The sequence below is a fragment of the Amblyraja radiata genome, chromosome 9, assembly GCF_010909765.2.
Source record: "Amblyraja radiata isolate CabotCenter1 chromosome 9, sAmbRad1.1.pri, whole genome shotgun sequence".
NCBI lineage: Eukaryota > Metazoa > Chordata > Chondrichthyes > Rajiformes > Rajidae > Amblyraja > Amblyraja radiata.
Window position 1 is genome coordinate 4,834,984 of NC_045964.1, and position 23,758 is coordinate 4,858,741.

Below are 23,758 nucleotides of genomic sequence, written 5' to 3' on the forward strand. Positions count from 1 at the left end.
GGGTCAATTTTCAGTGACCAATTAACCTACCAAATGACATGCTTTTGTGATGTAGGAGGAAACCAGAGGAAACACACATTTAAAGGGAGAATGTGCAAAGTGCATGCACAGCGAATCAAACCTGCAGCAGCTCTTTTAACTGTGCCATTGTGCAGCCCAGCAAGTGTAAAGTGAGGAGGCTATGCACTTTATATGGACATAAATATTGTTTAAGTGGAGAAGGCCTATACAATACTGCTGATCAAGGGATCTAGACGTCCTCTTTTTTGAAATACAATGTTGGTAAACAGACACAGCTAGTTATAGGGAAGATAAATAAAATGTTGTCCTCGATTCCAAGAGAAATGGAGTTAGAATGTAGGGGACATTTGTTGCAACTGTGCAGAGGTATAATTTCAGAGTAGAGTCACCGATTTAATTGAAATATGAGAAAGTATTTCTTCAGAAAGTTGCTCATCTTTGGAACTGTTCCCAAGAGAATTGTAGAGGTTGAGTCATTGCATGCATGCAAGGACGAGATAGATAGACTTTGTACTTCAGAAGGATAAAGGCTCACTAGGATCAAACGAGTGTTGAGACCGAGACCAGATGAGTTTTTGAAAGGCATAATATACTTGAGGGGCGACAGATGGCACAATGGGCTAAGTGTTCGGCTGGCGACCGGAAGGTAGCCGGTTCGAATCCCGCTTGGAGTGCATACTGTCGTTGTGTCCTTGGGCAAGACACTTCACCCACCTTTGCCTGTGTGAATGTGTGTGAGTGATTGGTGGTGGTCAGAGTGGGTGCAGAATGGCAGCCACGCTTCCGTCAGTCTGCCCCAGGGCAGCTGTGGCTACAGAAGTAGCTTACCACCACCGAGTGTGACTGAGGAGTGAATGAATAATGCGATGTAAAGCGCCTTGAGTATTAGAAAGGCGCTATATAAATCCCATCCATTATTATTATTATTATTATTATTATTATATGGCTATCTCTATTCCAACCTCTTGTTTTGAGCTATAGCTTTATTCGTAGGTGGAGATTATTATACTGCCCAATCCCCACAAATAGATTTTCACCCAGAAGACAGCTCTGTGCAGACTATTTGCCAAGTTTGCAACCAGCACTTAACAGCAGCTGGAATTGGGAGATCTGCACATGGTTGGACTTTTCTCCACAGATCAGGGATGACCGTCTATTAACTCCAAACTCCAGGCCATTTTATAGTCAGTTTCAGAAGAAATAGTAGTTAGCATTTACAAAACTATAAAATGGCAGTCTTGTCCTTGTGTAATTTCCACACCATTTCATGGTAAATTGCTGCATGTGTAACTTGAAAGTCCAATAACTTACATGATTAAGGAATAAAAAGTTGTAATAGTTACTGTATCTTTCAATATAGGAATGTTCAATTTGTGGTTATTTGCAAAATTGCGTTGACACGGCTTTTTCCATTTACCAAAGTTTTTTACTAAAACGAACAATAGTTAATGTGAACATGTAGAGACACTGATTATACCAATAATAAACTGCAATTGAAATCTCATGTACAGCTCTGTCAACCAAGATCATTACCAAACAGACTGACGGCTGAACTGAAATAGATTGCTGTTTTCGCAGACCTTTGGCATTGGTAACTAGTGAAATAAACTGACATCAGTCTGAGGAAGGATCTCAACCCGAAACATCACCGATTCCTTCTCTCCAGAGATGCTGCCTGTCCCGCTGAGTTACTCCAGCATTTTGTGTCTACCTTAGTGAAATAAACTACTGCCTATTGGCATAAATTGATATAATATACCATTGTAAAAGTTGATTTTAACAGAGTGGTGCCTCTGGAAATGGTATCTGTAATCTTAAGGTTCTCGTATCTTACCTGTTTGGATACCCATTTAGCCTCATGGTTCTAAGGCCAACCTTGCAGCTGTATGACAATTTAACAAAAACCCTGATTAAATGCACAGGTCAGCCAAAATTGTATCATGCTATTTCTTCCTACCTCAGCCCTATCAATTATCAAACAATATTGTGTAAAGAATAATTGCGAGAACAAGGCCTTGCTCATCTTTGATAATACTCGATATACAGTGTACACGGAAGGTGTGCACTGACAACATAAAAGCCGAGTTTATCACCAGTAATACCACTTCATTGTTGCAACCCATGGACCAGGGTACTTTGGCTAAATTCAAATTTGCTGCAGTACGTACTGACTAGCATGCCATTTCAGTGTTAAGTGGCAATGACAAACACAATATTCAGGAAATTTGGAAGAAGTATAATATGCCAATGACTACATTGATGCCCCTGAAGATGATGATGCAAGAATAAAGTCAGTCATGTAGCACTGAAATATTTCCTTTAGCCATCACGTACACACCAGCCTTCAAGAACATATGTATGTCCTCTCACAATTCTCTCTGGTTATGCCTGAAGATTCTGAACCTTGTAACGTTGAGTTGCCAGTCCTGCCCATCATTTAACCATATCACTGTAAAAGCAACAATATCATATTCCCACTTGTTAATCAATGCCCTCAGTTCAACTATCTTACTTGTCAAACTCTGTGCTACTAAAAAAAAAATGCAACCCAGTTATGCATTCCTCATAAGCTTTTAATGAACTGACTTGAGGAGGAGTGCAGGGGGAGGTGACAAAACAGCTATTGACAGGAAGAAACCTGTTCCACGTTTCTTCTTGCCAAATTAGTTTAAATCCTCCACAACAGCATAAGTAAATCTCCTTGCAAGGATGCCGAATCAATTTTAGTTCAGGTACAACCCAAAAGTAGTTCCTGTAGTCCTGATATTTTCATCTGTTTTATCCTCTATTCCCATACTTGCTTCCGGCTGCGGCACGGCAGGTACTTTAAAACTTTGACCGCCGGCCTGCGGCCTACACCAGCCTGAAGCCGCGGTCTCTGGTTGGGAAGAGCCGATCCTGGACTCACCTTGACTTTGACTTTGTCCCTTACCATCTGGACGCCCGCAGCAACGGCTGTGGAGGGTGGTGGTCCCGACCACGGGGGAAAATGGAGGAGGACTGGCCAAGCTCTGTGCCTTCCACCACAGTGATGAATGCTGTGGTGGATGTTTGTGTAAATTTTTTATTGTGGTTGTGTTCTTTATTACTGTACCGCTGCTGGCAACCCAAATTCCACCGACCTTGGTTGTGTGGTAATTAAATTATATCAATTATATCAATGTGACACCAAAGGTAATCCAGAGGTTATAGAATTTACCATTTAGCTCCCTAAATTAATTTTCAGGACCTCATCTCTAATTTTTATGCTGTTAATGAGTTACATGGATGTCCATAACCCATGGGTTTCCAAACCCATATTCCAGACAACGTTATCAAGTTGACTAATGAGGTTGGGTTTGAAGTAGTGAATTTTGTACTTAACCTGCACCCTAAATCTGACTTTACTCAATGAAGCAAACCAGGATCATATGGAAGAGTTAATGGAAATTGAATGACAAAGAGCTCACAACTGAGGATCTGCTAGAGGTGGAGCAAGAGGGAACAGGAAAAGGAAGAAACCACCAACAGAGCAGCATCGCCACCACTAAATCACTTCAACATGAAGAGGCTACAAAGACACATTCCACCCACATCGAAAGCAAGGGTTACCTCTGACAGCAATCCCAACACTGTACACATTAGACATGGCCCCACGATGGAAAAGCATCATATAGCAAAACTCTACAGTTTTCACATGAAGATGTGTTGAGCTGTGTCCAATGACACCTTCCCTGAGCCGCATTTAACAGTACCCAGAAACGGTTCAGCCAGAACCCTCACCTCAACCCTCAATATCCAGAATCCTCACCTTCAATATAGTAAACAACATCCACCATCATCTGAACAGAATAAACAACTCTGCATTTACTTTCACCACCACCATCTTGTTGTGGTAACGCGACCACAAATTAGAAATATAGGTAGACGACGCGCTGGCTTGAGCCTGTTCTGCCATTCAGCAAGAAAATAGCCAATCTAATTGCAGTAGCCTTTTGATTCCTATGGTTGTCAAGATTTTGATTTTAACCAGCCTTTAAATAAATAATTCCAAAGTCTGAAAACTCTCAGGAGGAAAAATATGCCCCATAAGTTTGAAATAGTCAAATCTCGTGAAAGTGACGCAGATTTCTCTATTTTTGTTCAAGACAAAGTGTCCACTCAGTCAATATCCCTCAGGAGTTTGTATATTTTACTTAGCAAGCACCCCAAAAAGAGTACGTTGTCTATATTTTTATTCCCTTAAGATTTATTTTGTTATTATTTTATTTCAGTTATATAATTCTAAATAACTTGTTTTAAATAAACATTCCTCAGTTCCAAAATGTAACCAGTACACTTTCGCAATTTTTGAATTTTTACATAATGTCCCGGCAAGTTGCACACAGCGAGGTCTTCTGGCGAGCCGCAGTTACATCCCAACACAGGCCTGGCACCCCCACTGTGGAACCAGGAACCCAACCTGGAGAGGGAAGCTGCCAAGCCCGGGCCCAGCTAGCCCTGAAGACCGGGAATCGGAGAGGAGGATGGAGGGAGACGGCAGTAGACGTTGGACAAAAGGCCCGGTAAGAAGAACTGGGGGTCTTACCTTCCAAGACCCCGAGCTCAGCTGCGCAAGGTGCACCACAGGGACATGAAGAGGGACATGTAAGGGACCACAGTTCATATGACAACCAGAATGGAGTCGATGGCAACAATGGGCTTTTGTGGCCAGCAGTAGCTGGCACTGTCGAATGATGCCAAAATAGCAACTTGCACATACTCAGTGGGTTCTTCTGTACATTCTGTACTAACTGGGGGGTTGTGCTTACGTATGATGATAGACTTGCTGATCTGTATGCAAAAAATGTTTTGCACTGTACCTTGGTACACATAACAGTAAAGAAACCATTGAACTAAACCTTATCCTAGAACAACCACTTCATAAATCAAAGAATACCCGTAGTTAATTTTCATTAACAGAAGGGTTTTGCTAACAATTATGAATTGGCATATCCTTAAGAACTAATTAAATGGAAATATACAAGTCCTAGAATTATAGTGTTGATTTTGTTTTTATTTCCTAATGCAAGTGGACATTTGACAATGGGGGAGTGACAATGTGAGATGTCATATTCACAATTTACAAATGGGTGAAACAAATCAACACAACTTCTGGACATGCTTAATAATTAACAACTTTCACCTGATGTTTACAAAACAATTTCTCATTCATATTTCCAAATACCCATTCTTATCAAGAGGCATTTGAGTCATGAGGCATATTGCTACAATTTATATTCTGCTTTAAATAATGGGAAAAGATTAGAAATTGCACTCCAGGAATGAAATTAAACATAAAAATCTGAATTGCGCTCGGTCCGCCAAAGCCCATTGAACCTCCCAGTTGTTAACCATTCTCCTTCCCATTCCCATACTTACATTTCTGTCCTGGGCAGCCATAGTGAGTCCACACGCAAATTGGAGGAACAGCACTTTGGACAGCTTACAACCCAGTGGTATGAATGTTGAATTCTCTAATTTTAGGTCATTTCTACATACATTCCTCTCGTCTCTCCCTCGGCTTTTCCCTCCTTCCTCCACTAAAAGAGTTATTTAGTTCAACAGTTCACAACAATGTATCCCTCTTGGGATCACACCGTCCCAGGCCAACAATTGGCAATATCAAGGAACCACCTTGTCTGAGGTCATCTGTTGCCAGCCGGCTGGCCTGGGTTGTCCTGGTTTTTTCTTCCCCATTCTCCCCCGCCCCCCCCCTCCCCCAATCAATCTGAAGAAGGGTGCCGACCCAAAATGTCACTGATCCATTTTCTCCAGAGATGCTGCCTCATCTGCTGAGTTACTCCAATATTCTGTCTCTATCTTTGGTATAAACCAGCATCTGCAGTTCTGCTTTTTACATTATAAAATTTGAAGATTGTCACCAGAGGAATTTGCTTACCATATACCACTTTCAATTTCATAAACCCAGATTTCATCATTGGGTAAGTAAACTTCATTATTTTCGTATGTCTGGAATAAAAAAAGTCACACATTCCTGTAATTGCTGTGAAACTTATACCTTTCATTATAAAAATGGTACTGTAAGAAAATATTCATTTTTTCACAAAAGTAGAATTACTTGGAATGATGTATTGAAGATGTATCTGTAACATTAAAGAGACTCCCATTAAAACATACTGAAAAAAGTGTAAAACAGACTCAATATTGGTCTGATGTAAAACAGACTCAACATTGTTAATTACATACTTTTCCATTAAGTGTTGGCACGAAGAATGATTATTCAAATAAGATTTATAGAAAACAATATTCAGTCCTCTGTTGGGCTGTGCTTCGCAAAATTTGAAGGAACTCAATTTCAGGAGTATAATATTCACCGTAATCCTTTCAAGAATTGTCATTCGTTTAATGTGTAAATTGGTGAGTTAATAAGTAGGTACTTATCAAATTTTCAACAGCAATCCATTAAGGATCTTTTAAAGAGACTTGACTATGATTGACATACTTAACTTCATATAGTGTCATTCCACATGACTGCATGATTGTTTTCTAGATTTCAGTTAATAAAGTTGAACTGTAATGTGTATACTATATTCCAACTCAAAGAGTTAAACGGTGAAGAAAATTATCTCCAAATTGGACAAGTATATTTTACAATATTGTCATTTAAATTATCCTGGAAAAACAACATGGTTTATATGCTATAATAAAAACTATTATGCAAGTATTTAATAGCGATTCATCAATCCTATTCACAAATTTCAGCAATAAAATGAGATTAATCACAAGTACAGTAAATGGTAACCTAGTTTTCATTTCAACATTCATCTTTTCAGCCCTGCATCCCAGAGTCTATTTCATAGTGTTCGCGTGAAATCAAAAGAAGAAATTGATGCTTTTTAACATTACTTGTACAGTTTGTAAAGACAGGTCTGTGCAGACTTCAGCAATCAATTTAAAGTTAATGATAATTCTAAGGTAGATTAAAGCCAAGTGATTTTCTAAAGAACAAAATGCATCCTTAAAAAGCTCTAGTGATATGTTTCAATAGCAAAACTTATGGCATAAAAATAGAATCACAGAGAGCATGGAAACAGGTCCTTCACTGACCAACTACCCATTTACAATTTTTTCTAATTCTACTCACCTTCTCAAGAAGTCCTCCCATATGTCACCATTTACCTACATACCATGGACAATATACACAGTGGCCAATTGACCTTACAAATGGCGTATCATTGGGATGTCAAAGGAATCTGGACAAAACTCACAGCCACAGGGAGAACTTACAAACTTCGCACAGACAGGACTAGAGGTGAGGACTAGGGGTCTGAAGAAGGGGCTTGGCTTAAAAGAGAGATTAAGCTGACTGGGCCTATACTCAAGTTTAGAAGAACGAGAGAAGATTGCAATAAAATCAACACAAATTTTAAGGGACTCGTCGAGAAAGATGCAACTGGGTTGCTTCTCCTCACTGGTGTTTCTAGAACCAATGGTCACAGTCTCAAAACATAGGGTCAGACTTTCAGGTCCGAGTTGAGAAGAAATGTCTTCATGTAGAAGGAAAGGATTAATTGAGGAAAGATGAACCATGATCTAATAGGCCAAATTACCAGCTACTTCTACTTATGTTCTTATTGCACGTAATATTCCCCAGGTTACAACAGGGTTCCATCACTGAAAACAGTGTATAAGGCACACTGAGAACAGTTTGAGAATATGGCTGCAAACTGATTTTCCACACTAAAATGACTGCTGAGCAGGGTTGTCCCATAGAAATAGATAATCTGCAGTAGCAATTTAAATCACAAAAAAGCTGATTAAAAATAAATTTAGTCTGAGCCTTTTGCGAGCTAATAATGATTTTCCTTTAAAAGGCCATCAAAAAAGATAAAAGGGACTTTCGCTCTAAACTGGAGGACGAGGCAGCTGTGGCAGGGCTTGCACGCCTTTACATCCTACAAGGCAAAATCATGTGGCAGCACAAACGTCAGCAAGGCATTACTCCCGGATGAGCTCAACGCCTTCATGTGTCCTTTTGGGCCCACAATGGTATTGCAATCTGTCACCGAGACTGATGTCAGAAGATCCTTCTGAGGGCGAACCCTCGGAAAGCGTCTGAACCTTCTGGTGTACCGGGCCGTTTTCAAAACACGTGCGGACCAACTGGCTGAAGTTTTTGCGGATATCTTCAACCTCTCATTACTGAGGTCTGAAGTTCCCACACGTTTTAAATGGACATCAATAATACCAGTGCCCAAGAAGAGTAAGGGGACATTCCTCAATGACTATCGCCCAGTGACACTAACATCATTGGTGATGAAGTGCTATTATAGATTGTTAGTGGCGCATATCAACTCCAACCTCAGCAAGAAGCTGGACCCGCTATAATTTGCCTACTGCCACAATGAGTGAGCTGGGCTGTGGGAGAGAGGTGGGCTGTTGAAAGATCCCAGCAAGCGCCTCAGAGCCAAAAGAGGATCCAGCCGCAGGCGAATGAGGATGGGCCCGCGTGATGGCCAGAGGTCAGACAGGTCCCAATGGGTTCTGGAGGTTCGTGGAGGCTGCCAGAGGTCGGACGAGGACACAGTACCGAGACCAAAGGGGGACCCGGCTTTGGGGGGGGGGGGGGGGGGGGGGGCGGAGAACAAAGGGGTACCATTGGGGAATGTAATGAATACTTTGTAACTTTTACATGGACTCTTTGCATACCTTGGGTATTATATGCAAAACAAAGAATGTAATTGTGACATGTCACGTGATAATAAAGTATCGATCAATCAATAGATCAACGGGGATGACATTTGCTGGCTCTCCACTCTGCATTGGACCACTTGGACAATAAAAACTTAAGTTAGGCTGTTGTTCATAGACTACAGCTCAGCGATCAACACCATCATCCCCTCCAAACCTGTTACAAGCTCAGAAAACCTAGAGACTTAGAAAAACAGGTGCAGGAGTAGGCCATTCAAGCCAGCACCACCATTCAATCATGCTGATCATCTAAAATCAGTACCCTGTTCTTGTTTTTACCCCATATCCATTGATTCCTTTAGCCCCAAGGGCTAAATCTAACTCTCTTGAAAACATTGAACTTGAACTTGGTCTCTGGGCAACCTGTCGCAACTGTATCTTTGACTTCCTCATCAATAGAACACATTCGGTATTAATTTGCAACCACACTTCCTCTTCAGTAACGATCAGCACAGGGGAACCTCAAGGCTGTGTGCTCAGCCCCCTGCTCTACTAACTTTATGTCTAGGACTAGTATGCCGAGTCCTGGAGGGAGATCGATCATCTGATTGAATGGTGCCAGAACAACAACATTGTTCTCAACATCAGTAAAACCAACTGAGTGTTGCCTTTAGAAGAGGAAGGTCAAATGTCCATCAAATTGTCTTAACGAGTCAGTGGTGGAGAGAATCAACAACTTCAAGTTCCTGGGCGTGCATATCTCTGAAGATCCATCCTGGACCCAGCACATCATGCGATCACAAAGAAAGACCATCAATGCCTCTACCTCCGTAGAATAGAGATGTGGTATGTCGATGAATACTCTCTTCAACTCCACAGGTGTATGGTTGAGAGCATATTCACGGCCTGGTTTGGTAACTTGTTAGCCCAGGAACGAAGGAGATTACAAAATGTGGTGGCAATGCACGGTCCATCACTGGTACAGACCACCCACCATCCAAGGGATCTTTCGGAGGTGCTGTCTCAAAAAGACAGCCAGCATCATCAAGGATACACACCACCCTGGCCATGCTCTCATTTCACTCCTGGCATCGGGAAGGTATAGGAGCTTCAGTAACATCTTCTTCCCAACAACCATCAGGCTATTGAAGACTACGAACTCGAACTCACTCGAACTCTCCCTCTTTTCCCCTCTCCATATATGTGAATTCCAACATACAACTACCTAATCCAAATAAAGACACAAAGTGCTATAGTAACTCAATGGACCGGACAACCTCTCAGGAGAACATGAACATGTCATGTTTCAGGTTGGGACCCTTCTTCAGATATTTGCAATTCCTCGTTTCTCCATTTTACCTAATCCAAATATCTATTTGTTTTATAGCTATGAAAATATTTCTTAACATTATTGTTTTTAAAATCACTTTTCTTTCAAGTGCCTGTAATCATGACCAGATCCATAATTTCTACATCTACACAAAAGTCTTGATGGATTGGCTAATCTACACTGACATGATGCTCTTGATATAAATATGTTCTTTATTCAGATACGTGCAACAAGGCTGACCACTCAAAATCAATATGCAAATAACTTTATTTTCTGATCCTCCAAAATATACTTAAAATACATATATTTATATTTATTATTATGTTTGCGCTCAGCAGGGAACGTCTAGACATTTAGCCAGCTGATGTGTGAAAGTAAAAGCTTGTATTATCACCTTACATGTTGGGAATTGCTATATTTATATAAACATGTTTTCATATTTTCATTAGTTGGTTGCTGTAACAAGCGTCCTTTCATGACATCACAAAGCAACTCAACTGCTTTGATCGCATTACCAGCCTGAAATAGTAACGTTTTCAAATGGACTTTTGTCTATTTTCCAGTTCAATGTTCAGTGGAATAGCTTTCTGATCCATATTATAAAACCTTATCCGAAAATGTGATTAAAGTTGCTCAAATTAACGCTTTCTTTACACTTAAAACTGGTTTCCTTCACACACCCCATCTAACCAGTGGCGGACTGGCCAGGGTGTCAGCTTGTCCGATGGCAAGTGGGCCCCTGATGAAGTGGGGCCCCTTTGTCTCCTGGCAACCAATATTTTTAGACCCAGTCCACCACTGCATCTAACAACTTGTTTACTGGTATTTTGACACCACAGCACCGTACAAATCAGCAGATACTTCGTGAACCGAGCTCCCTCTTTCAGGCAGCACCTGCAACGTTTAATTTTATCCGAAACAAGCGGACGCCTCAAATGAGGCCACGTTCATGCAGCAGTGTCATGACACTGCAGGCCATTTTCTTTAGCTGGAGATTTCCGATCATAATAGTTTCCAGGGTGGCAACCTGTAATTCTTCACCTGCTCTTCTCAAAAGCATTAAATGGCGCACAGCTGTCATGACTGCAAACAGGAGGATTACAATGCCACGCGGTGTAACTGGTACCGTTAGATTGCGTGAATAAAGTGATCCTTACCACATAACCTCCCCAGACGTAAAGGAAGCCATCGTTAAACACCGCGTGGTGGTGGTTTTCCTGTATCCCCCGAGACCAATTTTGTGTTTCGGCCATGGTGAGTTCACTCGTCGCCTTCACGTTGTGCCCGCAGCGGCCTCTCTCTCTCTCTCCCCGTGTGGTACTCGCGGTGTCCGTGAGGGTTGGTGCCCGCTGTCTGTCTGCGCGTCGACAGAGCCGCCACACCCAGTCACACACCCGCCGCCGAGTCACAACACATCAACGACGGCCTGCAGGCGCCCCCCTGGCCATTCAGACGTCGAGTGCTTGGGCCCACGTGGGGGCGGGCGGGCGGCAAGGGCGGGCGCGCACGAGCATCTTTGCGCACGAGCGCCGGGCGACCGTTGGAGCGAGTTGCGTTTGAAGCCTGGCGCGCGGCACATTAGAGAGCTGTGTCCACTCGCGGGGCAATGGCCACCGGGGTGGGCGAGGGAACCAACTCACTCCCTCACACACACACACACTGACGATCGCTTAGTTTCTGTTTTAGGGTAGCAACAGAATGGAACTCCTAAACTTTCCTCCTTTTCATAGGGCAATCTAAAATGACAATGGACTGGGATGCAAACAAGCAACTAGTAGTTGAGGACATTTGGAGGAAAGAGCAAATAAAAACGAAGGATATTTCTTTTCAGTCCTTCAATAAACTTACTGTCTTGAAGAATTCACTGGTTTTGGTTTAACATTAGCTCATGTTTATATTGAAATTATTAAACTTTAAATTCTACATTAGAAATTAAGAATTATAAGTGCATACACACACAACATTCATACCACAGCAAATATATGATCTTTTATTTTATTTGCAAGAAATTATTGTTTTCAAAGATGTCAGCATTTTAAGCCAATTGGTATACAGCACATAATCCTCCAAAATGTTTGCCACCTCCAACGGGATCCCACCACTAGCCACATCTTCCCCATCTCCACCCCTTTCCGCAGAGACCGTTCCCTCCGCAACTCCAAGGTCAACTTGTCGCTTTCCACCCAAACCACCCCCTCCCCAGGTACTTTCCCCAGCAACCGCAGAAGATGCAACACCTGTCACTATACCTCCTCCCTGGACTCCTTTAGTCTTTTCAGGCGAGGCAGAGGTTCACATGCACCTCCTCCAACCTCATCTACTGTATCCGCTTGTGCCAGGCGTGGACTCATGTATATCAGCGACACCAAGCGTAGGCTCGGCGATCGTTTTGCTGAACATCTCCGCTCAGTCCGCCTGAACCTACCTGATCTCCCGGTTGCTGGACACTTTAACTCCCCCTCCTATTTCCACACTGACCGTTCTGTCCTGGGCCTCCTCCATTGTCAGAGAGAGGCCCAGCGCAAATTGGAAGAACAGCACCTCATATTTCGCTTGGGCAGCTTACACCCCAGCGGTATGAACATGGACTTCTCTAACTTCAAGTATCCTTTGCTTTCCCTCTCTCTCTCCATCCCTCCCCCTTCCCAGTTCTCCGACCAGTCTTACTTTCTCCGTCTACATTTTATCTCTGTTAGCTTTGTTGTTACCTTCTCCCAGCTAACAATGATCTAGTCTAAATTTTACTTGGATCTCCATTCTCTTTGCCTTGTTTTCACACTTCACTTATCTCTCTATCTCCCTCCCCCCTGACATCAATCTGAAGAAGGGTCTCTACCTAAAACGTTACCCATTTCTTCTCTCCAGAGATGCTGCCTGTCCCTCTGAGTTACTCCAGGATTTTGTGTCTATCTTTGGTCAAGGATCAATGCATTGTGTGTGACATACATATGTTGTGCTCTGTTTAGAGGGGTGGCAGCAGGATGAATTCAGAGGGCGAGGGATAATTTAACAAACGGGGAGATCCGAGCTGAGCATAATACTTTTCAAACAAAAATAAAGCACTGCGGCTGCACCTCCTCCAGTAGGCCCCATTTTAAATAAATGCAAGCCTATATTGGTAGTGACCAACCCAAGTCGCTCCATGCACAGCACATAACAATTTCTCAAACAATGCTCCAAAATAAGTACCTCGTGGGATTTCTGAAGCTGCATGGTTCAAATAGTAGGTACACAAAAATGCTGGAGAAACTCAGCGGGTGCAGCAGCATCTATGGAGCGAAGGAAATAGGTAACGTTTCGGGCCGAAACCCTTCTTCAAATAGTAAATGGCTACAGTTGTATTTCACTTTGCTATATTTCCATGCTATATGGTTCCTTGCAATATGACTCTATATCACCCGTAGCACATTAAATATGTGTTATCAAATTAAATACATCAACAAACCAGAGATAAGGAAAAATAGCTCAAAACAAATGAAGAGATTTCTAGACATCAACAGAATCAGAGATTATGGGAATAGATCAAGAAATTAATTGCGGTAGAAGCTCATCCAAGACCTGTATTAATGGTGGAGTAGACTCAAAGACCATTCAAACATGGCTGATCTATATGTTCCTTACAACCCCATTCTCCTGCCTTCTCCCCGTAACTTTTGACACCCTTACTGATCCAGAACCCCGTCAATCTATACTTTAAAATTACCCAATGGCTTGGCCTCCACCAGAATGCCACAGATTCACCATCCTCTGGCTAAAAAAATTCCTGCTCATCTCAAAGGTATGTCTTTTTATTCTGAGGCTGTGCCACTCTCCCACTACTGAAAACATCCTCTCCACATCCACTCTATCTAGGGGCCAGATGGCCTACTCCTGCTCCCACCTATTTTAAAATATGATAATTTTCATAAATCATAAAAAATGTCATCAGTTATCTTCCTCCTAATTTCTCAAATAATTCAAATACTAAATTAAGCAAAAACTATCAAGACAGTTACTGAAAAATAAAATGTCAAATATGAAAATACTTTCTTATTCTTGGATCCTTTACTATTTTTTTCATTTATAGATTTCCTGCAAATTTCCTCCTAACCTTCTGCACCGAACGTCATATTTTTGTTCTGTCTTCTACTCATCGTTAGATTGTCAACATTAATGACACAAATTCAGTGTACCGCCCCCACTTCCTATCATAGTGGTCCTCAAAACAGTTACGTTTTCAGCAGACTGCACAAATGAGATACAATTAGGCTGTCGACGGGAACATCTCTGGCCGTTTCATTACTGGGGTTCACAGATGCAAACACCGCAGTGCTGTGGGGGCGAGATAGATATATGATTGAAATACCGGCAGAAGGAGCGAGAGGCCAAAGCGGAGACGCTGGGCAGGGATGCGGCTGCACATACAACTTACCACATAACCACCCCACACGTACAGGCAGCATCCGTCCAGTACAGCGCAGTGGCCGCTCCTCTCCTCCGCCACCCAGTTCACTTGGGCCTCCGCCATGTCCTGGGCCGTGCTGTCCCGGGCTCTGCAGGCGCCGTGTCCCGGTGCTGGGCCGTGCCGTCCCCGGCTCTACAGGCGCCGTGTCCCGGTGCTGGGCCGTGCCGTCCCCGGCTCAACAGGCGCCGTGTCCCGGTGCTGGGCCGTGCCGTCCCCGGCTCTACAGGCGCCGTGTCCCGGTGCTGGGCCGTGCCGTCCCCGGCTCTACAGGCGCCGTGTCCCGGTGCTGGGCCCGTGTGGTCCTGGGCTCAACAGGTCCCGAGGATCCCTGGACCGACTGCCAAGGAAAGCCAAGCCGCTCACGGCACACGGGCAGGCGCCGTGGGTCCAAGCACCGCCCTTCAAGGCAGGAGAAGCAAGAGTGTTTAATGGTCATATGTTATGTACATACAAGGGGGCAATGACATTCCTACTTGCAGCAGCACCACAGGCCGGGAAACTTCATGTTTGGAATTGTTATTATGCACAATCCTATTTTTAATTGGATAGAACTTCTGTTATGTTGTTCCTTGTTAAGCAGTATATATACACTTCGAATTTTATTTTTAGCAACACAAATCCATTGGTAGATAGAAGCTACCTCTTTATCTTTAAGTGGCCTATCACCTTCTGATTTCTGTCACATCTTTTTAACTGTCGAACGTTTACGCCAAAGATAGTGTCCTTAATCTGCTGCACCTTCTCTACTTGACAATAATCCATGTCGGCGAGTGCACTGTGGTTATTTACTTTTTTTTAAAGAAGCAAAAATATCATAATGTTTTAATATTACTGACACTTTTCCTCAGTATTAGCAAATATACTTATTAAGGGGTATTAGCTACAGGCAGTGGTTGGACACACTTGGATTCTTTTCTCTGCAGTGGTTGAGGTACATGAGAAGTATATAAAATCATGCGAGGCATAGATAGGGTTACAGTCAGAACCTTTTTCTTAAGGAAAAAATATCAAATACTGAAGGTGAGAGGGGCACATTTTGAAGGTGTGGGGCATTTTTTTACATTGAGTGCCTGGAACCTGCTACCAGGACAGGTGGTGAAGGCAGATACAATAGTGGCGTTTGAGGCTTTTGGATAGGCGCATGGATTTGCAGGGAATGGATTATTTACAGGCAGATAAGAATTGGTATTGTCATCAGGTTTGGCACAGACATTGTGGGCCGAAGGGCCTGGTGCAGTGCTGTTCTCTGTAATTGGCTCTTGAGGCTTCTCCTATGGCTGATCCATTAATGGGCTCACCTTTGTTTTACCAATTCACCGCATACTCTTAACTCTTCATACCTTTCCGTGTTGTGCATCCAAGATTACTTTCTTTGTTTTAACATGCCTTCTCCTCTACCATAGTCACTGGAGCTCATAATTATATTGCTTCTATTTCATGCCTCTGCTCTCAGCCTTTCCCCTCCTGGCCAGGCCAAGGATAGACTTCCAAAGTCCTCACTTACAACCCCACCAGTTTCCACATTCAACAAGATCATCCTTTGAACATCTTCAACAAAATTCCACCACGTATTCCAAGACGCATCTCTTCCTCCCCTGCCTTTCAACATTGTGAAGGGACCATATCTTTCTCAATTTCTTGGTCTGCTTTTCCATTTCCATCAACCACTCTGTCTTTCGGTACTTTCACAGGCAATGCAACATCTGCTTTTTTAAACTCTTTCATTTCTTCCATATGGAAACTTGAATAATCCTTCCATCTGAAGCAGCAATCCACGTATTTCTTTCTAACTAGTTTACTACATTCGCTGGTTACATTGGAGATTAGATGACCATTTTGTGGTGTACCTGTGTTCTGTCCACAAGGGCAAATCTGAGGTATTAAATACTTTACATTAATTAATTGTCCCATTTACACCAAAACAACTGTGGTTTCATGCATTGTCCCAACAAGGCCCAATATAAGCTTGGGGGACAGTGTTTCATCTCCCATTCTTGAGTACTCCAAGGAGTTCATAAGAACTTCGTTAACTTCAATACAGTACCATCTAATGTGCTACGGTTCACGTGCACCTGGGAACCTTCCAATTTTACATGTGGCATTTAATAACTAGCCGTTGGAGCTTCCCGACTCGGCCTTTCCTGAGTTGATGGTAAGTCCATCCCAGGCATGGGATCAGCTCCGATGTTAAGTCCACGCCCCGCGGTGGGGCTCAAGTCAGTCCGAGGAGGCCTCCAGCTCCATCGATGTAGGCCGCAGAGTGACAGGAGATGCGACCCGAAAATTAATCGCATCTCCAGCAAGGTAAGAAACTGAAAAAAAAAGTTCCCACCTTCCCCGACATAAAACAAACTGGAGAACATTTACACAAACTTTAAAAACGTACTAAAAATTTAAAAAAAGACAAAAAAACGGACATAGTGTTGCCAATCGTGCGGCGCCCCTGGTGGAATCCATGTGCCTGTCCAAATATATTTTAGTTTGTGATAGTACCTGCATCAACTATCTCCTCTGACAGCTTGTCCCATATACCCACCACCCTTTAAATGAAAATGTTGCCCCTCAGCTCAGGTTCCTATTAAATCTTTTCCCTCTCACATTAAACTTATGTTTTCTGGTTCTTGATTCCCCAACTCCCCAACCCCCAAAGTTTGCACAGAGCTAGTCTGCGAAGTCTGAAGGGGTGACACTGTTGACAGATGCGCTCCTGCCCCGCCCACGTGGGCGTGACGCGCCCGGACCTTGTTTTATGAATGGGCGTCTTGGCGCGCCTTCCCAGCATCCTCTCCGTGTAGCCAGGCAGCCCGCGGTTTGGCGCCAAAGCTGCGTCATGGCGTCCGGAGTGAAGAGCAAAGTGTCGGCTGCCTTTAAAATGCACGGCCTAATCCTGAGATCGTAAGTGTAAAGTATCCCCCAACGTCTATAGCTGGACGTGTCGGGAACTCGTCACCAGTATCACCATCCCGTTCTGCGATAAAGCTGCTGTGTATATTATTATTTAGGGCTCGCCTCCGAATGTAAATATTTTGTACATATGAGCAGAATGATGCCATTCGGCCCATCGAGTCTGCTCCACCTTTCGATCATGGCTAGACACAAAATGCTGGAGTAACTCTGCGGGACAGGCAGCATCTCTGGAGAGAAGGAATGGGTGACGTAGAACGCATTGCTGTCTTCATATTCTAATGTAACTGTTGAATACAAAAATCAGGAAGTCATGATGGAGCTTTATACGACTTTGGTTAAGCTGTATTTGAAATATTGAGTCAATGAGTGCAATGCAGAGGAGTTTTACCAGAATGCTGCCTGCATTAGCGGTATTTACTACATGGAAAGTTTAGTTTAAAGGTATAGCATGGAGCAAGCCCTTCAGCCCACTGAGTCCATGCTGTCCATCGATCACCTGGTCACATTGGTTCTATGTTATCCCACTTTCGCATAATTACTATCTACATGCTAGGGACAATTTACAGAGGCTAATTAACCAACAACTCTGCGTATGGGAGAAAATCAGAGCATCCAGGTGAAACCCCCTATGGTCACAGGGTGAATGTGCAAAGTACACACTGACAGTACCCCCAGGGTCAGGATCAAACCCAGGTCTTTGGCGCTCTGAGGCAGCAGCTCTACCAGCTGTGTCGTTGTGCAGCTTCGTTGAGGTGTTGGAGTCTGGGGTGTTGACAGCTGAGGAGAGATCTGATAAAAATTTGAGGGGAATAGAAATGGTAGTTCCAATTTCCCAAGGTGGAAATGTCAAAAACTAGAGGGCATAACTTTAGAGGTGAGGGAACAAAGTTCAAAGGAGATGTGGAGGCATGTTTTTTACACAAAGTGGTGGATACCTGGAAGACGTTGCCAGTGGGGGTGATGGGGGCAGGGACGAAGGGATCTATAAGAGGCATTGTCTCAAAAAGACAGCCAGCATCACCAAGGACTCACACCACCCAGGCCACGCTCTCATTTCAGTCCTGCCATCAGGGAGTACAGGAATCTGTAAACTAACGTTCAGGAGCAGTTTCTTCCCAACAACTATCAAGCTAGTGCACACTACAAACTCCAACTAAGCTACAAACTGCTTTGGATGCCCTGGGGATTTTGGGCATTGCATAAATATTGTTTTATAATTTATAGGATTTTTCTTGTTCATTATGTTGTACATGAGTACTGTGTTTACAGATCTGTTATGCTGCCACAAGTATGAGCTTCATTATTCTGTTTTCAGTACACATGACAAACACTCTGGACTTGTCTCTATTATTTCCCTTGCTAGTAATGCTGCCAAATTTCTTGTGGATATCCTGGAGTCGGTCAATGAGTCGGAGCTTGAAGATGCAATTGAGCGTATCATTGATGCAGTTGAAAAACAGCCGTGTAAGTAATTTCTGAAAGGTCTAAGCAGTTAAGGGCTGAGTTGATCATCAACGATGTGGCATGTAACACAATGTTTTGATTTCATAATCTTTTTTAAATGGGGAGAGGTTTCCATCGCATGCAACAATAAGTTTCAGATTCTGGAGATCAGTGCATTTGACCCAGTTACTATGCAAACTGAATCCATATTGGGATTTGTGTGGGGTAGCCTTGCATACATGCAGAGGATCCAAAATTCAAACTCTGCCCTGAAGCACAATGACTGTCTCAATCTTTGAATTCAATGTATGGCAATGGGGAGGTTTTGTTCACACTGTAGTGAGTAAATAAATGTTAATAATGACATGCATTTGCTTTTAATATAGAAAAATGTGGCAGCAAGCTTCAATAAAGCATTATAAAACAAAACGTGTTATTGCACATCAGCAAATATTAGGGGCATGATGAAAAGCTTAGCCAAAGGAACATTATGAAGGTTTAGTTTAGTTTATTGTCACGTGTACCAAGCTTTTATTGCGTGCTATCCAGTCAGTAGAAAGACAATATGTGAGTACAATCGAGTCATTCACAGTATGATACATGATAAGGGAATAGCGTTTAGGGCAAGGTTAAGCCAGAAAAGTCCGATCAAGGATAGTCTGAGGTTCACCAATGAGCTAGAAAGTAGTTCAGAACTGCTCCTCTCTGGTTGCGATAGGATGATTCTGTTGCCTGATACCAGCTGGGAAGAAATTGTCCCTGAATCTGGAGGAGTGCATTTTCGCACCTATGCCTTTTGCCTGTTGGGAGAGGGGAGAAGAGGGAGTGGCTGCGGTGCGACTCGTCCTTGATTATGCTGCTGGCCTTGCTGAGGCAGCGAGAGGTATAAATTGAGTCAATAGAAGGGAGATGGACACAAAAAGCTGGAGTAACTCAGCGGGTCAGACAGCATCTCTGGAGAAAAGGAGTAGGTGACGTTTCGGATTGAGACCCTTCTTCAGACTCAATAGAAGGAAAGTTGGTTTGTGTGATGGTCTGGGCTGTGTCCACAATCCCATGCAAATTCTTGCGGTCTTGGATGAAGCTATTCCCAAACCAAGCTGCGATGCATCTTGATAAAATGCTTTCTGTGGTGCATCTGTAGAAGTTGGTGAGAGTTGTCGGGGACATGCCGAACTTCCTAATCCTTCGAAGGAAGTAGAGGTGTTGAGGGAGGAGATAGAGCACAAGCATTTGTTGTAGGGTTGTGAATGCCTGGAACATTGGTTGAGGCAGATTCAATGGTGGTTTTTAAGACGCTTTTGGATAGCCATATGGATACGCAGGGAATGGAGGGATATGGGTTATGTGCAGGTAGACAAGAGATGGTCTTAGCATCATGTTCATGGATTATAGGAGCAGAATAAGACAATTCGGACCATCAGGGCAAGATTAGCAAGTTGCTGATGATACAAAAGTGAGTGGTTTTGCAGATAGTGAAGATGGTTGTGAAAGATTGCAGCAGGATCTGGATCGATTGGCCAGGTGAGCGGAGGAATGGTTGATGTAATTTAATACTGAAAAGTGTGAGATGTTGCATTTTTGGACGTCGAACAAGGGCAGGATCTACATAGTAAATGGTAGGCCTCTGGGTAGTGTAGAGCAGAGGGATCTAGGAGTACAGGTGCGTGGTTCCTTGAAGGTCGAGTCGCAGGTAGATAAGGTGGTCAAAAAGGCTTTTGGCACTTTGGCCTTCATCAGTCAGATTATTGAGTATAGAAATTGGGAGGTCATATAAGACGTTGGTGAGACCACATTTAGAATATTGTGTTCAGTTTTGGGCACCATGTTAAAGGAAAGATATTGTCAAGCTTGAACGGGTTCAGAAAAGATTTACGAGGATGTTACCAGTACTAGAGGGTGTGAGCTATAGGGAGAGGTTGAGTAGGCTGGGTCTCCTCCATGGAGCGCAGGAGGATGAGGGGAGATTGCATAGACGTAAATCATGAGAGGAATAGATCAGGTAGATGCACAGTCTTTTGCTCAGAGTAGGGGAATTAAGGACCAGAGGATATAGGTTCAAGGTAAAGGGGAAAAGATTTAATAGGAATCTGAGGGGTCACTTTTTCACACAAAGGGTGGTGAGTGTATGGAACAAGCTGCCAGAGGAGGTAGTTGAGGCTGGGACTATCCCAACGTTTAAGAAGCAATTAGACAGGTACATGGACAGGACAGGTTTAGAGGGATATGGACCGAGCGCAGGCAAGTGGGATTAGAGTAGCTGGGACAATGTTGGCCGGTGTTGGCGAGTTGGGCCGAAGGGCCTGTTTCCACACTATCACTTTATGACTGTCTACTCCGCCATTCTATCTTTCCCTCTCAACCCCATTCTCTTGCCGTGTCCCCATAACCCCTGACACCCGTACTAATCAAAAAACTGTCAATGTCCGCCTTAAAAAAATTCATTGACGGCCTCCACAGTCGTCTGTGGCAACAAATTCCACAGATTCGCCACCCTGTGAGGAAAGGAATTCCTTCTCATTGGAGGTGTTCGGCACAGATATTGTGCGCCAAAGGACTTATTCCTGTGCTGTACTGTTCTATGTTCCAAATATGTCAGATGTTACAGACTTTATCTTAAGAAAGGAAAGACAACCTTTGACTTGTACTTTTCTACTTTTCAGTGAGCTGCAACATGATTGAGCAATCGATGGTGGAATCAGCAGTCCAGGAGTGCAGCGACACATATGATGAAACCATGTATGTCAGCTAGAAGATTAATCTTGTCACACGGGGAATTGTGCATGCTTATCTCAGGTGTTTTCTATCTGCGAAAACTATACTGATGTATGCCGAGAGAAGCACTGTTACTTTACCAACTCTATTAATCAAGGATGTCATCTTAGTAAACGATTAGGGATCTGCCATTTGTTGAAATTCCTGAAGGCGTTTGAGTTTTTAAAATTGAGGGCTAAGTGCATCGTTGTAAGTAAGAAGGTTGGGAGGTGAGGATGGTGGAGAAGGAGATGAACAAACACTGTTTGGTATTTTGTATCTTCAACAATACCAAAGGTTCACTACAGATTCAATTTTGTGTTGCGAGATATGTTCACTTTGTTCGCCTTTGGGGTATGTAAATCCTGAGAGTTTCTCCTCTCCTGATTTGAGGGACTACTTAAGAAGTAGTTGGACTTCTTACGTCCATGAATAATGCTCATATTCTGATGCGTCCTTTCAATACCAAATCCTGTACTCAAGATATGGGTGACATAGCGGTAGAGCTGCTGCCTTACAACGCCAGAGACCCAGGTTCAATCCTGACTACAGGGTGCAGAGCTTGTACGTTCTTCCTGTGACCTGCGTGAGTTTTCTCAGAGATCTTCAGTTTCCTCCCACACGTATAAGACGTACAGGTTCCTAGGTTAATTGACTTGGTATAAATGTAAATTAACCCTGGTGTGTGTGTGTAGGGCAGCATTAATGTACAGGGATTGCTGGTCGGCGCTGACTGGGTGGTCCGAAAGACCTGTTTCCGGGCGCTATATCTAAACTAAATGACATATTTCTGTGGAAAAGTGGAGGTCTTTTAAGCAAAGATGGTGAAGTGTAAATTTTCTAGATTACCAGAGATATGCATTATTTTGGTTGAAACCACTTCCACTGGCAGGGGTGTCAGAAACCAGCAGACACTACTTTTAGGTGGATAAGTAAAGTGGCGTGAGAAAGTACAGCAATAAGTCGCATTTTCTAAAACATTGACTAGAATGATGGTGAAACAAATATTAAGGTATCAGGAAAGAAACACTAAATGTTAGGTGGATGACAATTACTAGACAGGCATCCTGTCCATGAGTTGTTCATTTATGGCTGCTGTACTCCTGAGACTCCCGCAGCCCAACTCACTAATATAACCTGGAAAGTTAACACATCTGTGTTATTTAGTTTAATTTGGAGATACAGCGCAGAAACAGGCCCTTCAGCCCACCGAGTCCACGCCATCCAGCAATCCGCGCACATTAACACTACATTACACACACTGGGGATAATATACATCTACACCAACCTACAAACCTGTACGTCTTTGGAGTGTGGGTGGAAACTAAAAATCTCTGAGAAAACCCACGCAGGTCACGGGGAGAACGTACAAACTTCGTACAGACAGCACCCGTAGTCAGGATCGAACATGGGTCTCTGGCGCTGTAAGGCAGCAACTCTACCGCTGGGCCACGGTGCCACCCTTATTGGGAATGGAATGTCTTCCTTTAAGCTCCATGTTATCACAGAAGCCAATATTCAAATGGATAGAGGTAGGCTGAAAGAGGTAGGCTGTCTGAAGAAAGGTCCTGATCTGAAACGTCACCTCTCCATGTTCTCCAGAGTTGCTGCCTGATGCGCTGAGTTAGTACAGCACTTTGTCTTTTTTTTGCAAACCAACATCTGCAGTTTCTTGTTTCTAGGTGGCTTTCATGTTTTTCCTGTTCCAAAATCCAGTGGTATTCGTGCAAACTAGGGTTTGTTGAACAGTGGTTCAACCAAGGAGTAACCAATATTCAGTGAGGTGGGATTTGTAACTTGTATCAAAGTATTGGAATTCCAAATGGATAGAACAGAACTGTTGCCCATATCAATTTCTCAATTATCTGGTTCAGATACTTTTTTTAAATGGTTAAGATTTCTAGTCGGAATCATAGCTAATTAAAAAAATTCAAGTGATAGGAAAAATAATTTTCTGCTATGAAACATAGAAAATAGGTGCAGGAAGAGGCCATTCAGCCCTTCGAGCCAGCACCGCCATTCATTGTGATCATGGCTGATCATCCACAATCAATAACCCGTGCCTGCCTTCTCCCCATATCCCTTGACTCCACTAGCCCCTAGAGCTCTATCTAACTCTCTTAAATCCATCCAGTGACTTGGCCTCCACTCCCCTCTGTGGCAGGGAATTCCATAAATTCACAACT

At 43.2% G+C, this 23,758-nt stretch overlaps 2 protein-coding genes across 5 annotated transcripts in view; one reads left to right on the forward strand and one right to left on the reverse strand.

The window, feature by feature from the left end:
- The window catches only part of klhdc1 (kelch domain containing 1), a 61,313-nt gene extending 46,299 nt beyond the window's left edge, over positions 1-15,014 (reverse strand). For 2 of the 4 annotated variants that reach the window (XM_033026544.1, XM_033026545.1), the window contains exons 1-2: positions 14,436-15,014; positions 5,942-6,012 (exon numbers count right to left, since the gene is read on the reverse strand). In XM_033026544.1, coding sequence (XP_032882435.1) covers positions 5,942-6,012; positions 14,436-14,531 — 167 coding nt within the window. In that variant the 5' untranslated portion in view covers positions 14,532-15,014. The remainder of the gene's footprint in view (positions 1-5,941; positions 6,013-14,435) is intronic. The other 2 variants (XM_033026543.1, XM_033026546.1) reach the window with 2 other exon arrangements.
- A 2,240-nt stretch (positions 15,015-17,254) lies between these two features.
- The window catches only part of pole2 (DNA polymerase epsilon 2, accessory subunit), a 37,689-nt gene continuing 31,185 nt past the window's right edge, over positions 17,255-23,758 (forward strand). Inside the window, exons 1-3 of the mRNA XM_033026548.1 lie at positions 17,255-17,363; positions 18,739-18,839; positions 21,482-21,557. Coding sequence (XP_032882439.1) covers positions 17,299-17,363; positions 18,739-18,839; positions 21,482-21,557 — 242 coding nt within the window. The 5' untranslated portion in view covers positions 17,255-17,298. The remainder of the gene's footprint in view (positions 17,364-18,738; positions 18,840-21,481; positions 21,558-23,758) is intronic.